The 12958-nt window shown below is 39.3% G+C and overlaps 1 protein-coding gene across 1 annotated transcript; it reads left to right on the forward strand.

Annotated features, from left to right (window-relative positions):
* Nucleotides 1–7215: 7215 nt before the first annotated feature.
* On the forward strand, nucleotides 7216–7947 carry LOC142172414 (uncharacterized). The gene is made up of 2 exons (XM_075236021.1): nucleotides 7216–7576; nucleotides 7691–7947. Exons 1-2 carry the CDS (start codon nucleotides 7216–7218, stop codon nucleotides 7945–7947), a joined length of 618 nt encoding a protein of 205 aa, XP_075092122.1.
* Nucleotides 7948–12958: the final 5011 nt, after the last annotated feature.

Here is a 12958-nt window from a genome sequence, read left to right on the forward strand (position 1 = left end):
GCGGAGCCATAAGGTATGGTGGAATAGAAATGGGTTGGGTGCCCAGAGCCAAATCGATACAGAAGTCAATATTTCTATCGGGTGGAATCCCTCGCAAATCTGCAGGAAATACATCTAGAAACTCACAAAGAACTGGAACTGAATCCCTAGAAGGAACTTTCACGCTGGGATCGCGAATATATGCCAAATAAGCTAGACACCCCTTCTCGACCATACGCCGAGCTTTCACGTAAGAGTTAACCCTGCTGGTGGAATGGCCAGGAGTCCATTTCTACTCTATTCGAGGTAACCCCGACATGGCTAAGGTCACCATTTTGGCGTGACAATCCAATATAGCATGATAGGGTGACAGCCAATCCATACCCAATATGACATCAAAATCCACCATATCAAGAAGTAGAAGATCCACGCTAGTCTCAAGACTCCCAATAGTAAATACACACGAATGATAGACATGATCTACCACAACAGAATCTCCCACATGTGTGGACACACACACAGAAGCACTCAAAGAATCACGAGGCACAACCAAATATGAAGCAAAGTAGGAGGACACATAGGAATAAGTAGATCCTGGATCAAATAGAACTGAAGCATCTCTATGAAAAACTGGGACAATACCTGTAATCATGGCATCGGATGACTCAGCCTCGGGCCTAGATGGAAAAACATAAAATTGGGGTTGGGCCCTACCAGTCTGAACTACATCTCTGGGACAGGTCATAACTGACTGGCCTCCAGCTTTAACTGTCTGACCTCCACCTCTAGCAGTCTGACCTCCACCTCTAATAGTCTGACCCATGCCCCTAGCTGGTCGGGCGGGCAGTGGAGCAACCGGTGCCGGTATGATGGCACGAGAATCCTGCTGAGATCTGTTGCTCGATAACCTAGGGCAATACCTCCTAATGTGACCAATGTTCCTACACTCAAAACACTCATCCTGCTGTCATGGCTGCTGAAGCTGAAACTGATCCGAACGGGCCAGATGACCGCTGTAGTGACTCTGGAGTAGTGGTGCACTGATAGAAGCTAAATGGGCATTAAATGTTGGCTTCCCAGAGTAAGGCATAATATGACCGTGACTCCCTGAAGCACGGTGAGATGCCTGAAGTGCTGAATAAAACGGCCTGGGAGGATGACCCCTACCATAAGTACCCCTGCCTCCAGATGAGGCGCCTCTGAAATTACCGGAATGACGGGGCCTCTTATCTGACAATGGCCCTCTATCCTGAGCACGAACTAACTCGATCCGTCTAGCAATGTTCACGGCTGTCTGGAAGGAAATATCACTACTTGCCTCATTGGCCATCTTAAGCCTGATAGTATAAGTAAGTCCATCGATGAATCTCCTCACTCTCTCATTTTCAGTAGGAAGCAAGACCATGGCATGACGTGCTAAGTCCACAAATCGGGTCTCATAAAGGGTAACAGTCATACTACCCTGCTGGAGATGCTCAAACCACCTGCGGTATTCCTCTCTTAATGTAATAGGAATAAACTCCAAAAATAGTTGTGAGAACTGGTCCCAAGTAAGTGCAGGTAACCCAGATGGTCTGGTCAATATATAATCTCTCCACCACTTCTTGGCGGAACCCGTCATCTGAAATATAGCAAAATCGACCTCGTTGCTTTCAACTATTCCCATATTCCGCAGCACCTCATGGCAGCGGTCAAGATAATCATGTGGGTTCTCAGAAGGTGTACCACTAAAGTGAACTGGAAAGAGCTTAGTAAACTTGTCCAATCTCAATAAGGCCTTGGAAGACATGGCGGGCCTATCACCGGCCTGTGCCGCAATAATTGGCTAAATTACTCCAACTTGCGGGACTGCTGGAGCCTGATTCTTAGGAGCCATCTGCTCTGGAGCGGGAGTAGTGGGAGTTTGTGCTCCTCCCCCAGCCTGTGAGACGTCTAGTGCCACTAGAAATTTACCATTCTGGGCCACACCCTCCATAAAGATCACCAAACGAACTAGAGCATCCTGAAGCACTGGAGTAGCTATGAATCCTTCAAGGACCTGAACTAGTCCAACAGGCACAATCTAAGTTGGAACCTCCGCTCCCAAATCCACCTGAGGTTCTACAACAGGTGCCGCTGCTCGAGCTCTAGACTGAGATCTACCTCTGCCTCTACCTCGGCCTCTGGCGCGACCTCGGCCTCTACCCCTGGTCATAGTTGCTACCGGGGGCTCTGGTCCCTGTCCGTCGGTAGATGTATTACGTGTTCTCGCCATCTGCGAGAGAGTAAGAATAGAATGGTTCAATCATCGATGATAGAATAAAATTGCACGACAGAACAAGAAAGAAGTGATATTGTTCCTAAACCTCATAGCCTCTGGAAGATAAGTACAGACGTCTCTGTACCGATCCTTCAGACTCTACTAAGCTTGCTTGTGGCTCGTGAGACCTAAGTAACCTAGTGCTCTGAAACCAACTTGTCACAACTCAAAATTTCCACCTTCGGGGCCGTGATGGCACCTAACATTTCACTTGCTAGGCAAGACAACGTTAGAATAATTTAAACTACTTTTAACAATCTATTTTAATTAATTAATAAAGAAACCAAACAACTAAAAAAATATCTAAATTAAAGTGAACAATCCAAAATAATAACGATGTCTAAATACCAACCCAGAACTAGAGTCACAAGTGCACGAGCTTTTAGAATAATACAAACAAAGGTCTGAATAAAATAAAGCTATCTGAAAGAAAGCACACAGCTAAAATAAAGTACAAGGGGACTTCAGAGCTGCGAACGACGTGCAGCTATACCTCAAGTCTCCACTGATAGCTGAATCCGCGCAATATCTACAGTACGCCGCTCAGACCAACTCCGGAATCTACACAAGAAGTGCAGAGTGTAGTATGAGTACAACCGACCCCATATACTCTGTAAGTGCCGAGCCTAACCTCGACGAAGTAGTGACGAAGCTAAGGCAGGTCACTTACATTAACTTGTATGCAAAAAATAATAATAATAATAATAATAATAATAATAATAATAATAATAATAATAATAATAATAATAATAATAATAATAATAATAATAATAATAATAATAATAATAATAATAATAATAATAATAATAATAACAGGAATAGAAGTAAGACAGGTAAATCATATCAATAATTGAAATTATTTCAACAGTCACAACCAATTATTTCTCTTTTATCATTCTGTTGTGGCGTGCAACCCGTTCCCACAATATAATCCTTCAATTAAATACCGTTTCCCGCGTGCAACCCGCTCCAACAATATAAACTTAACACATAATCCGTTGCGGCGTGCAACCCGCTCCAACAATATAAACTTCAAATATAATCTGTTATGGCGTGCAACCCAATCCCCCAATATATTCATTTTCATTCCCGTTGCGGCGTGCAACCAGCTCCAACAAAATAAATTAACAACTCTTAAATATAATAAAAATACTTCAATAAATACCACATTCAATAAGAAATTATTAGGCAACAAAGCATATAATGATTATAATTTATTCAGGAAACAAGTAATGACAAGTAGCAATTAATTGTGAAAAATCAGGGAGAAGATAGGCAATTTAATATTTAATATGCTAAATGTCAAGTAGCAATTAAGACACATAAATCAAATAAGCATGTAACAATTATTGCATGAATTGAATAATTAATATTTGACAAGTAATATGAGAGAAACAATTAATATAATAATTAACTCATGATAAAGAAAATAGTTTATAATTTCCAGATAAATATGCAAACAATCAATTTGACGATGTATAGGCACTTGTCACCTTGCCTATACATCATTACACATGAAATTCATGTAACAAATAATTCAAGGGTTCTATTCCCTCAAGTCAAGGTTAACCACGATACTTACCTTGTTCCGCAATTTCAAATGATCACTCGACTACAAATTTTCCTTTCGAATTATTCTCCAAACCATTCAAACATAGCAAATTATTTACCAGCAATTCAATTTGAGCTTTAGAAATTATTCACAATTCGAAAGAGACTTAATTTAAGTCATTTTCAAAAAATTCAACCAAAAGTCAATGTGGGATCCACTTTTCGGAACCCGACGAAAAATCACAAAATCCGACACATGTTTCGATACGAGTTCAAACATACAAAAATTATCGAATTCCGACATCGGATTACCCTTCGAATCCTAAAATTATAGTTTATGAAGTTTCTATAATTTTCCCCAAATTTTCATCTCAAAATGCTAATTGAATGATGAAAACAATGATATATTCATGTATATTAACCAAATCCGAGTTAGAATCATTTACCCCGATTAAGTTCTTGAAAAACTCACGAAAAATCATCACAAACCGAGCTCTCTAGGTCCAAAAATGAAATGTGAGATGAAACCCTCATTTATATGGTACCATATCTGATCTCCCAATGTGCTGACCGCACATCCCACGTTCTGCGGCCGCAATACAAATTGTGCGGCCGCACTTCAGCAACTCTCCACCACCAGACATCAGTAAATTGACTATAACTTTCTCTACAAATGTCCAAATAATTAATGGTATACCTTTCTGGAAACTAGACTCAAAGGGCTACAACTTTCGTTTTTGAATCATCTTCACATTCCTTGTAAATTAAATGATATAATTTTCCGATTTCAGACCATCGAACCTGCAGAATCTCCTTTCTGCTGCCGCGAGAGGAATTCTGCAGACTGCACAATTTCAACTGCGGTCTACACAATTTCAACTGTGGTCCGCACAATTACCACTGCCTCTGCATTTTGGGAGTTTGCGGCCGCACATCCGCACTCCAAAATGTGCCCACCGCACTTCAAATGTTCCAGAACATCATCAGAGTGCCTGAAATGCTCAAACTCGTTCAAAACTCACCCAAGCCACTCGGGACCCCGTTCAAATATACCAACCAGTCCCGCAACATAATGCGAATCTATTCGAGGTCTCAAATCACATCAAATAACGTCGAAACTATAATTCGCACCTCGATTCGGACTTATGAGTTTATAAAATTTTCAATTCTATAACTCACGCCAAAACATGTCAATTCAATCCGAAATAATCTCAAATTTTGCAGGTAAGTCCCAAATGACATAACAGAGCTATTCTAACTCTCGGAATCTCAATCTATGTCCGATATCAATAAAGTCAAATTCACGGTCAAACTTTGAAAATCTTTAGCCTTTAGATTTCTAGTTTTCGTTAAATGTCGATAATTTGAGCTAGTGACCTCCGAATTCGATTCCGGGCATACGCCCAAGTCCCAAATCATGATACGGACCTACCGGAACTATCAAAACACAGATTTGGGACCGTGTTCTCAAAACCTTCACCGAAGTCAACTCAGTTGAGTTTCAAAGCTCTATTGCACATTTTAATCAATTTTTCACATAAAAACTTTCCGAAAAAAATTACGGACTGCGCACGCAAGTCGAGAAATACTAAAAGGTGCTATTTGAGGTTTTAGAACACATAAATAATTATTAAATTTAAAGATGACCTATCGGGTCATCACAAGCTGTCAATATAATTAATGCCTTTAATAAGTCCAAATTAAGTGTGAGAACCGTTATGATTATATTCTCCTATATAAGGATAAAAATTTCATTGGTAAAGGCAGGTTACAATTATTACTGAAATACATACTATTATTCTTTGCTTACTATACAAGTTTTAAGTCTTGGTTTCGAGTCAGTTCATTCTTTAATTTTTCTTTGTTAATCATTTCCATACTTCGATCTATTCTTCCTAAATTGTTAGGAAAGTGAAGTAAATCTTGGTTATCATTAACCCGTTTTCTTCTAAATATTGACTTTGACCGAGTAATCTATTTTTGGTTAAATAAATTGGTTCCGTTACCGGGAATATGATTATCTTTTCACTTTCCAAATTCCACTTTTTTGACAACAAACTATGTCAATTGTTAACGAGAATAACCAGCTGAACCAACAAGGTGAAACTCTACCACACCACTCACCAACGGGGTCCCCTCGGCAATCCCGTGGAGGTTCACCTGAAAGGTCTACTTCATGCACTAATGATCAACAAGGGGGATGAACAAACCGTAGAGCAAGACGCTCTAAAGCAATTGATTGCGGAATACGTGAATAGTGCACTACAAGCCTTTGTCAGGATTATCCAATATGCCACAAACTCCTCCACCGGTCAATACAGCAACCTTAGAAAACCCGCGCTCAGGGCTTGACAATTCTAGAAGTGGAGAAATTCCTAACGAATCTCGTGATGGAGGGTTAGATACACCAAATAATTCTAATTTACAAAGTTTAGTACTAACTTTGCACAAACAATTGAAGGAGCAAAACGATCGCATAGAACAAATACCTGTCGTGCCTCCCGTGATCAAAGGGGTGGATATTGACAAGTATTCACAACAACCCTGGAAGCCAAGTGCAACACCTTTACCAATTCCTAAAAAGTTTAAGATGCCAGATATTCTAAAATATGATGGAACCACTGACCCTTGAGACCATGTGGCTGCATTCACTACTGGCGTGAAAGGCAACAACTTAACTAAGAAGGAAATCGAATCGGTTCTGGTCAAAAAGTTTGGTGAAACACTCACGAAGGGAGCATTAACACGGTATTCTCTTTTATCTGAAAATTCTATTGATTCTTTTGCAGAGCTTGCAGATTCATTTATAAAAGCACATTCGGGAGCTCAAAAAGTTGAAAAAAGGATGGAAGACATCTTTAAGGTTAAGTAGGGGAGTACAAAATTGCTCAGAGAATTCTTAGACAGATTCCAGCGGGAGAGGATGATGTTACCTCGAGTACCTGATAATTGGGCAGCAATGGAATTCGCGAGCAATTTGAACGAGAAAAATTTCGAAGCCACGAGAAGGCTGAAGGAAAGTTTGCTAGAATTTCCAGCAACAATTTGGAACGATGTGTAAAATAGGTACAGTATGAAGTTGCGGATAAAAGAGGATACGGTCGCGCATCCAAGGGTCGATGAAAGATCAGGATCGAGACAGTCAGAATTAGAGAAAAGATCCGAAAAAAATGGACGAGCCATACATAGGACCTGTAGGGTGAGACTCTCGACCTAAATAGGAAAACACATGATTCGACTCAAGACCAAGGCAAAAAGGTACGAGTTCTTCATCTAGGTTCAGAAAGGAACGAGATGCCCAAAGCAATGATTTCAATACACAAGCAAGGATAGGGGATTATAGCTTTAATATCAGTACATCTGAGTTAGTAGCTATTTTAAGAAGTATGGAGGATAAGGTGTGGTGGCCTAAAGAATTAAGATCAAATCCAAGCAAAATAAATCCAGATTTCTTGTGCGAGTTTCATAATGATCGTGGCCATAGAACAACAGATTGTAGACTTCTGCACGGAGAAGTAGAGCATTTGTTAAAGCAAGGTTACCTTACTGACTTGTTCAGTGAGAAAGGAAGACAATCATATATGAAGAACAAACAGGAACCCCCGAAACCTCCATCACCAAAAAGACCAATCAAAGTAATAATTGGGGGAGATAAGGTCAATGGTGTAACATATACGGCTATAAAAAAGATGTCAAAAGTCACGGTCACTCACGGGAAGCGAGTTCACCAGGTCTTGGATGGTGACAGTATAACATTTGATGACGAAGATGTGGACGGCTTGACGATTTCTCACAACGATGCACTGGTAATATCTTTACTCGTACATGATACTAATGTAAAACGAGTTTTGATTGATCCAGGTAGTTCAGTTAATATCATTTTACTGAGGGTGGTGAATGAAATGCAAGCTAATGACAAAGTGATACCAAAGGCATGGTCCTTGTCTAGGTTTGATAATTCCAGCGTTATCACAAAAGGGGAAGTTGTACTTACCACTTTCGCAGAAGGAGTTGTCAAGGATACAAAGTTCCAGGTGATAGACGCGGACATGGCCTATAATATAATTCAGGGAAGACCGTGGATTCACTTCACAATGGGGAATCCATCAAATCTGTAGAGATCAGCAAGCTTCAGGAAGTATCAATTCAGTGGTAATTGCAAGCGCGATAACCAATGATGCAAACACGAAATAGCAACTATAGAATTTGGTTGAGGACATTGTTACAAAGACCTCAACTGGAGACATACCATGACAGACTGATGTTGATTCAAGACCCGATGTTATTCAAGAGCCAGAAGAAAATAAAAATATTAAGATAACTACTTAAGAACTCGAAGCTATAGTGTTATTTACACACTGGCCAAACAAAAACGTTTATGTCGGAGCAAATTTAAGCCCAGAAATAAAAGGTAAGTTAATTGAATTTTTACAAGCTAACATAGATTGCTTTGCTTAGTCGCATTCAGATATGATAGGTATACCACCGGAGGTAATGACCCGCAAACTGAATGAGGACCCATCATACCCACCTGTCAAGTAGAAGAAGAGAAAGCAAGGATCTTTCAAAAATCAAGTAATCCAAGATGAGGTACAAAAGCTTTTAAAAATTGGGTTGATACGAGAGGTAAAGTACCCTAACTGGTTAGCTAATACCGTGGTAGTTTCCAAAAAGAATGGAAAATGGCGAGTTTGTGTAGATTGTACTGATCTAAATAAGGCTTCTCCTAAAGATTCATTTCCTTTGCCATATATAGATCAATTAATTGATTCTATCGCAGGACATGAGCTTTTGAGTTTTTTAGATGCATATTCAGGATATAACCAAATAAAAATAGACCCTCTAGATGAAGAAAAAACTTCGTTTATCACAGACATGGGGACTTACTGTTATAAAGTCATTCCATTTGGTTGTAAAATGTTGGAGCCACGTATCAAAGATTGGTGACCAAAATGTTTCAAGAACATCTGGGAAAAACTATAAAAGTCTACATTGATGATATGTTGGTCAAGTCAACACAGGCGGGAGATCATTTTCAACACTTATCAGACACTTTCGAGATTCTCCGCAAATATAATATGAAGCTAAATCCAAAACAAAATGCGCTTTTGGCGTGGCTTCAGGTAAGTTTTTAGGCTTTCTCATTTCTAACAGAGGTATTGAGGTGAATCCTGTGCAGATCAAAGCTATCGAGGAAATAACAGATATACTGACGAGCAAAAAAAAAGTGCAGAGATTAATAGGAAGGATAACAGCCCTGGGGAGGTTTATATCAAAATCGTCAGAAAAGAGTTTTAATTTTTTTTCAGTATTGAAAAAGAAGAATCAGTTTGAATGGACTGATGAATGCCAACAAGCCCTTAAGGACCTAAAATCGTATCTGTCAAATTCGCCTTTGCTAGCCAAACCAAAAGACGGTGAAAGGCTTCTCATTTTTCTCAATATGTCAGAATTGGCGATAAGTGCGGTGTTGGTCTGAGAAGATAAAGATAAACAATCGCCAATTTATTATGTTAGTAAGTCTTTGCTAGATGTTGAGACACGGTACCCCCATTTGGAAAAATTTACTTTAGCATTAATTATGGCATCTAGGAAGTTAAGACCTTATTTCCAATGTTATCCTATTTTTTGATAACTGCTTTCCCCCTGAGGAATATACTGCATAAATAGGAGCTATCAGGTAGATTAACTAAATGGGCAATAGAACTCAGTGAGTATGATATCATATATCAGCCCAGAACTGCAATAAAATCGCAGGTTTTAGCAGATTTTAGCATGAATTTAGTTCCAGAAGCAGAAAAGAAACTACAGGTATTTACCGGAGCTAATTCGGGGACTTGGACTGTATTTACCAATGGTTCTTCAAATGTTAAAGGAGCAGGTTTAGGAATTGTTCTAATTCCACCTTCAGGGGAAGACATAAGACAAGCAATAAAATGTTATCCAATCACTAACAATGAGGCAGAATACGAAGTTGTGATTGCAGGCTTGGAACTGGCGCAAGAACTTGGTATAGAGCAGATTGTGATCAAAAGTGACTAGCATTTGGTGGTTAACCAGATACAGGGGACTTACGTGGCAAGAGAAACGCGAATGCAACAATACCTGGAAAAAGGTACGAGAATTGCTTAGACAATTTCAGTCGTGGAAGGCCGTGCACATACCCAGGGAAGAGAATTCAGAAGCAGCTGCATTGGCAAATCTCGCGTGTGTCATGGATGTAACAAATACAGAAAATACTATCGCGATACATTTGTTTTATTCGGCACTTGACCAAGACAAGAGTGAGGTAAACTTTAATAATCTAACTTGAGATTGGAGAAACGAATTTGTGTACTTTTTGCAGTATGGTATCTTACCAGAGGATAAGAAGAAGTCACAATTGCTTCGTCAAAAAGCCGCTTGGTATTGCTTAATTCGTGGAAATTTATACCAAAAGATATTTGGCGGACCTTTAGCACGGTGCCTCGGTCCATCACAAACGGAGTATGTGATTAGAGAAGTACATGAGAGATACTGCGAAATCATGCCGGGGGAAGATCATTGGTAAGGACATTAATAAGAGCAGGATATTATTGGCCAAAAATGAAAGAAGAAGTAGAAAACTTTGTAACAAGGTGCGATAAATGTCAACGATATGCCAATAGCATGCACCGCCCAGCAGAGCTGTTGCATTCAATTAGTTCACCATGGCCCTTCATGAAATGGGGTATGGACATTGTAGGGTCGTTGCCTCAAGCTAAAGGAAAGGTACGGTTTCTATTAGTCTTAACAGATTATTTTTCAAAATTGGTAGAAGCAGGCGCTTTCAAACAGGTGCGGGAAAAAGAAGTCAGTGACTTTATTTGGCTAAACATTATATGTCGATTTGGGGTTGCAAAGGAAATCGTGTGTGACAATGTCCCGCAGTTCATAGGCACAAAAATCTCAGAATTCTTTTAAAGTTGGCAGATTAAACGGATTACATCCGCACCTTATCATCATGCGGCCAACGGACAAGCCAAATCAACGAATAAAGTTATTATCAATAACTTGAAGAAGATATTAGAAGAATCAAAAAGCAAATGGCCAGAAGTATTACCAGGGGTGTTATGGGCTTATCGAACGACAACAAAAACAAGTACGGGCGAGACTCCTTTTGCACTTGTATATGGTGCAGAAGTTTTGATTCCGGTAGACATAGGTGAACCAAGTACATGATACACATATGCTACTGAGAAAGTAAATAAGGAGGAGATGCGAGTAAATTTGTATCTATTAGAAGAAAGGAGAGAAGCAGCATTAATTCGAATGGCGACTCAAAAATAGATGATTGAACGATATTACAACAGGAAAGCTAATTTGAGATACTTCAAGATTGGGGACTTCGTCCTCAAAAAGGTGTTCCGATCGACAAAAGCATCCAACGCAAGAAAATTAAGTCCAAATTGGGAAGGCCCTTATAGGGTACGAGACATCGCTGGAAAGGGAGCATACGAGTTGGAAACCATGGATAGCAAAATACTACCATCAAACCGAAACACAATTCATTTGAAGACGTATTACTTATAGACGATGAAAGTACCCATGGTCAGGTATCACGCAGATTCGATTTTATTTTGTTCTTTTGAATTTTACTAACTATTTTAGATGATAGGCAAAAAGCTAGCCCATACCAAATGATAATATTAAACCCGAAAGGCATGCAGAATACTGAATTATTCCCGGTCTAGGTTGCAACCTTTCTGATGGAAAAAGGGTTATGCAGTCATCATCTAAATAATTATCTCTAAATCTCGTTCGTATTTTTCTTTTCAGTGAATGGACCAAAAAGAAGGAGTAATCCAGTGTTTGAGATTTCATACTTCAAAGATTCAACACTGGGGGGACTATGCACAAAGAAGGAAGCAAAAGAACCAAAAAGGCATAGTTCAGTTCAGCCTGAATCAAAAAGCTTGAAGAAACCTTGAATTTTTCAAAGGAGTGTGAACTCGCGAAAAGGATGTAAGATATTCCATATTCCTATGACTTTTAGGTTAAGAACAAAATTTAGTCACGGGATAATAGACCCGATTTTTTATTTTAAAATCTGCTACAATGAAAGCAGTTATGAAAGTGTTGTACGAGCAGTTATGAAAATGATGTACGAAATTTATTTGAAAGTTCAAAACATAAAACTTTCTCAAATTATTTCTTTTTTCTTGTCTACTTTATGTTTCATATATTTGCACCAATATGAAGACGAGACGTCATCTTCATCAGTGTCGTTAACATAAAAGGGCTCTCTCTTATAAAAACTCGTGTTTATCAAAGTCACGGGTTGTTAAGGCATTTTTAAATGCAAGAAAAAGCTCGAATATCAAAAAGGCAAAGAGCATAATATGAGGCAAAGGCAACAGAAACATTTATATATGTTAACCTTGAAAATCAAGGGTGCTAATTTTTCATTAAACCCCAAAAGGAAGACAGGGGTAGCCAAAAACATAAACCTTCCAAAAAGGTTGTTAAACTAAGGGAAAAACAACATAAAAGCTAACAAAAAGTAGGGGGAAAGAAAAATCTAAGGAGCATCATCAATGGGAGAAGAAGGATTAACTTGAGAAGAAGAGGCTTGAACATCAATCCCGCCAGGAACAAGTCCATCTCCATCACCCTTGGAACCTTCATCTTCGGGTGAGGAGAAGCTCTGATGTTGCTGAGTTTTATTAATTACTTCTTTAGCCCTAAAAATCTCAGCATTGAGGTCAAAACTCTCATGGTTAGATTCAATTAGAGTCTTGAGGCGAGTGTTCAAGAAAGCCCAGCTAACATCCAGCGATAACTTATCCTCGAGGGCCTCATAATCCTTCTCCCACTAATCAATATCAACTCTCAACTCTTCTTTTTCTACTTTCGAGGCTTCATAAGCTGTCTTCAAAGGGGCTAGAGAACTTTCCAAGAACTGAATTTTATCAGTAGAGGTACGGAGATCTTCCTGAACTTGGGTAAGTGTCTGAACCAAATCACCCGCGTAAACCTTTTTTTGATTAAGGAGTTCTTTCAAACCCCTTATTTCTTCAATAGCCTTGGAAAGTTGTTCAGCAAAAGAGGATTCCAGTCTATCTTTATCCTTCTCGACCTGGCTGGAATAAGCTTTTTCGACCGCTAACT

This window comes from Nicotiana tabacum, chromosome 18 (assembly GCF_000715075.1).
Source record: "Nicotiana tabacum cultivar K326 chromosome 18, ASM71507v2, whole genome shotgun sequence".
Lineage (NCBI taxonomy): Eukaryota > Viridiplantae > Streptophyta > Magnoliopsida > Solanales > Solanaceae > Nicotiana > Nicotiana tabacum.

What these genes read in the sequence shown, in the direction of transcription:
- LOC142172414 (XM_075236021.1), top strand. Translation starts at nt 7,216, where the DNA reads ATGGAGGATAAGGTGTGGTGGCCTAAAGAATTAAGATCAAATCCAAGC. An exon ending in CCAGGTCTTGGATGGTGACA is followed by an intron (nt 7,577 to 7,690) that starts GTATAACATTTG and finishes TGATTGATCCAG; the next exon opens with GTAGTTCAGTTAATATCATT.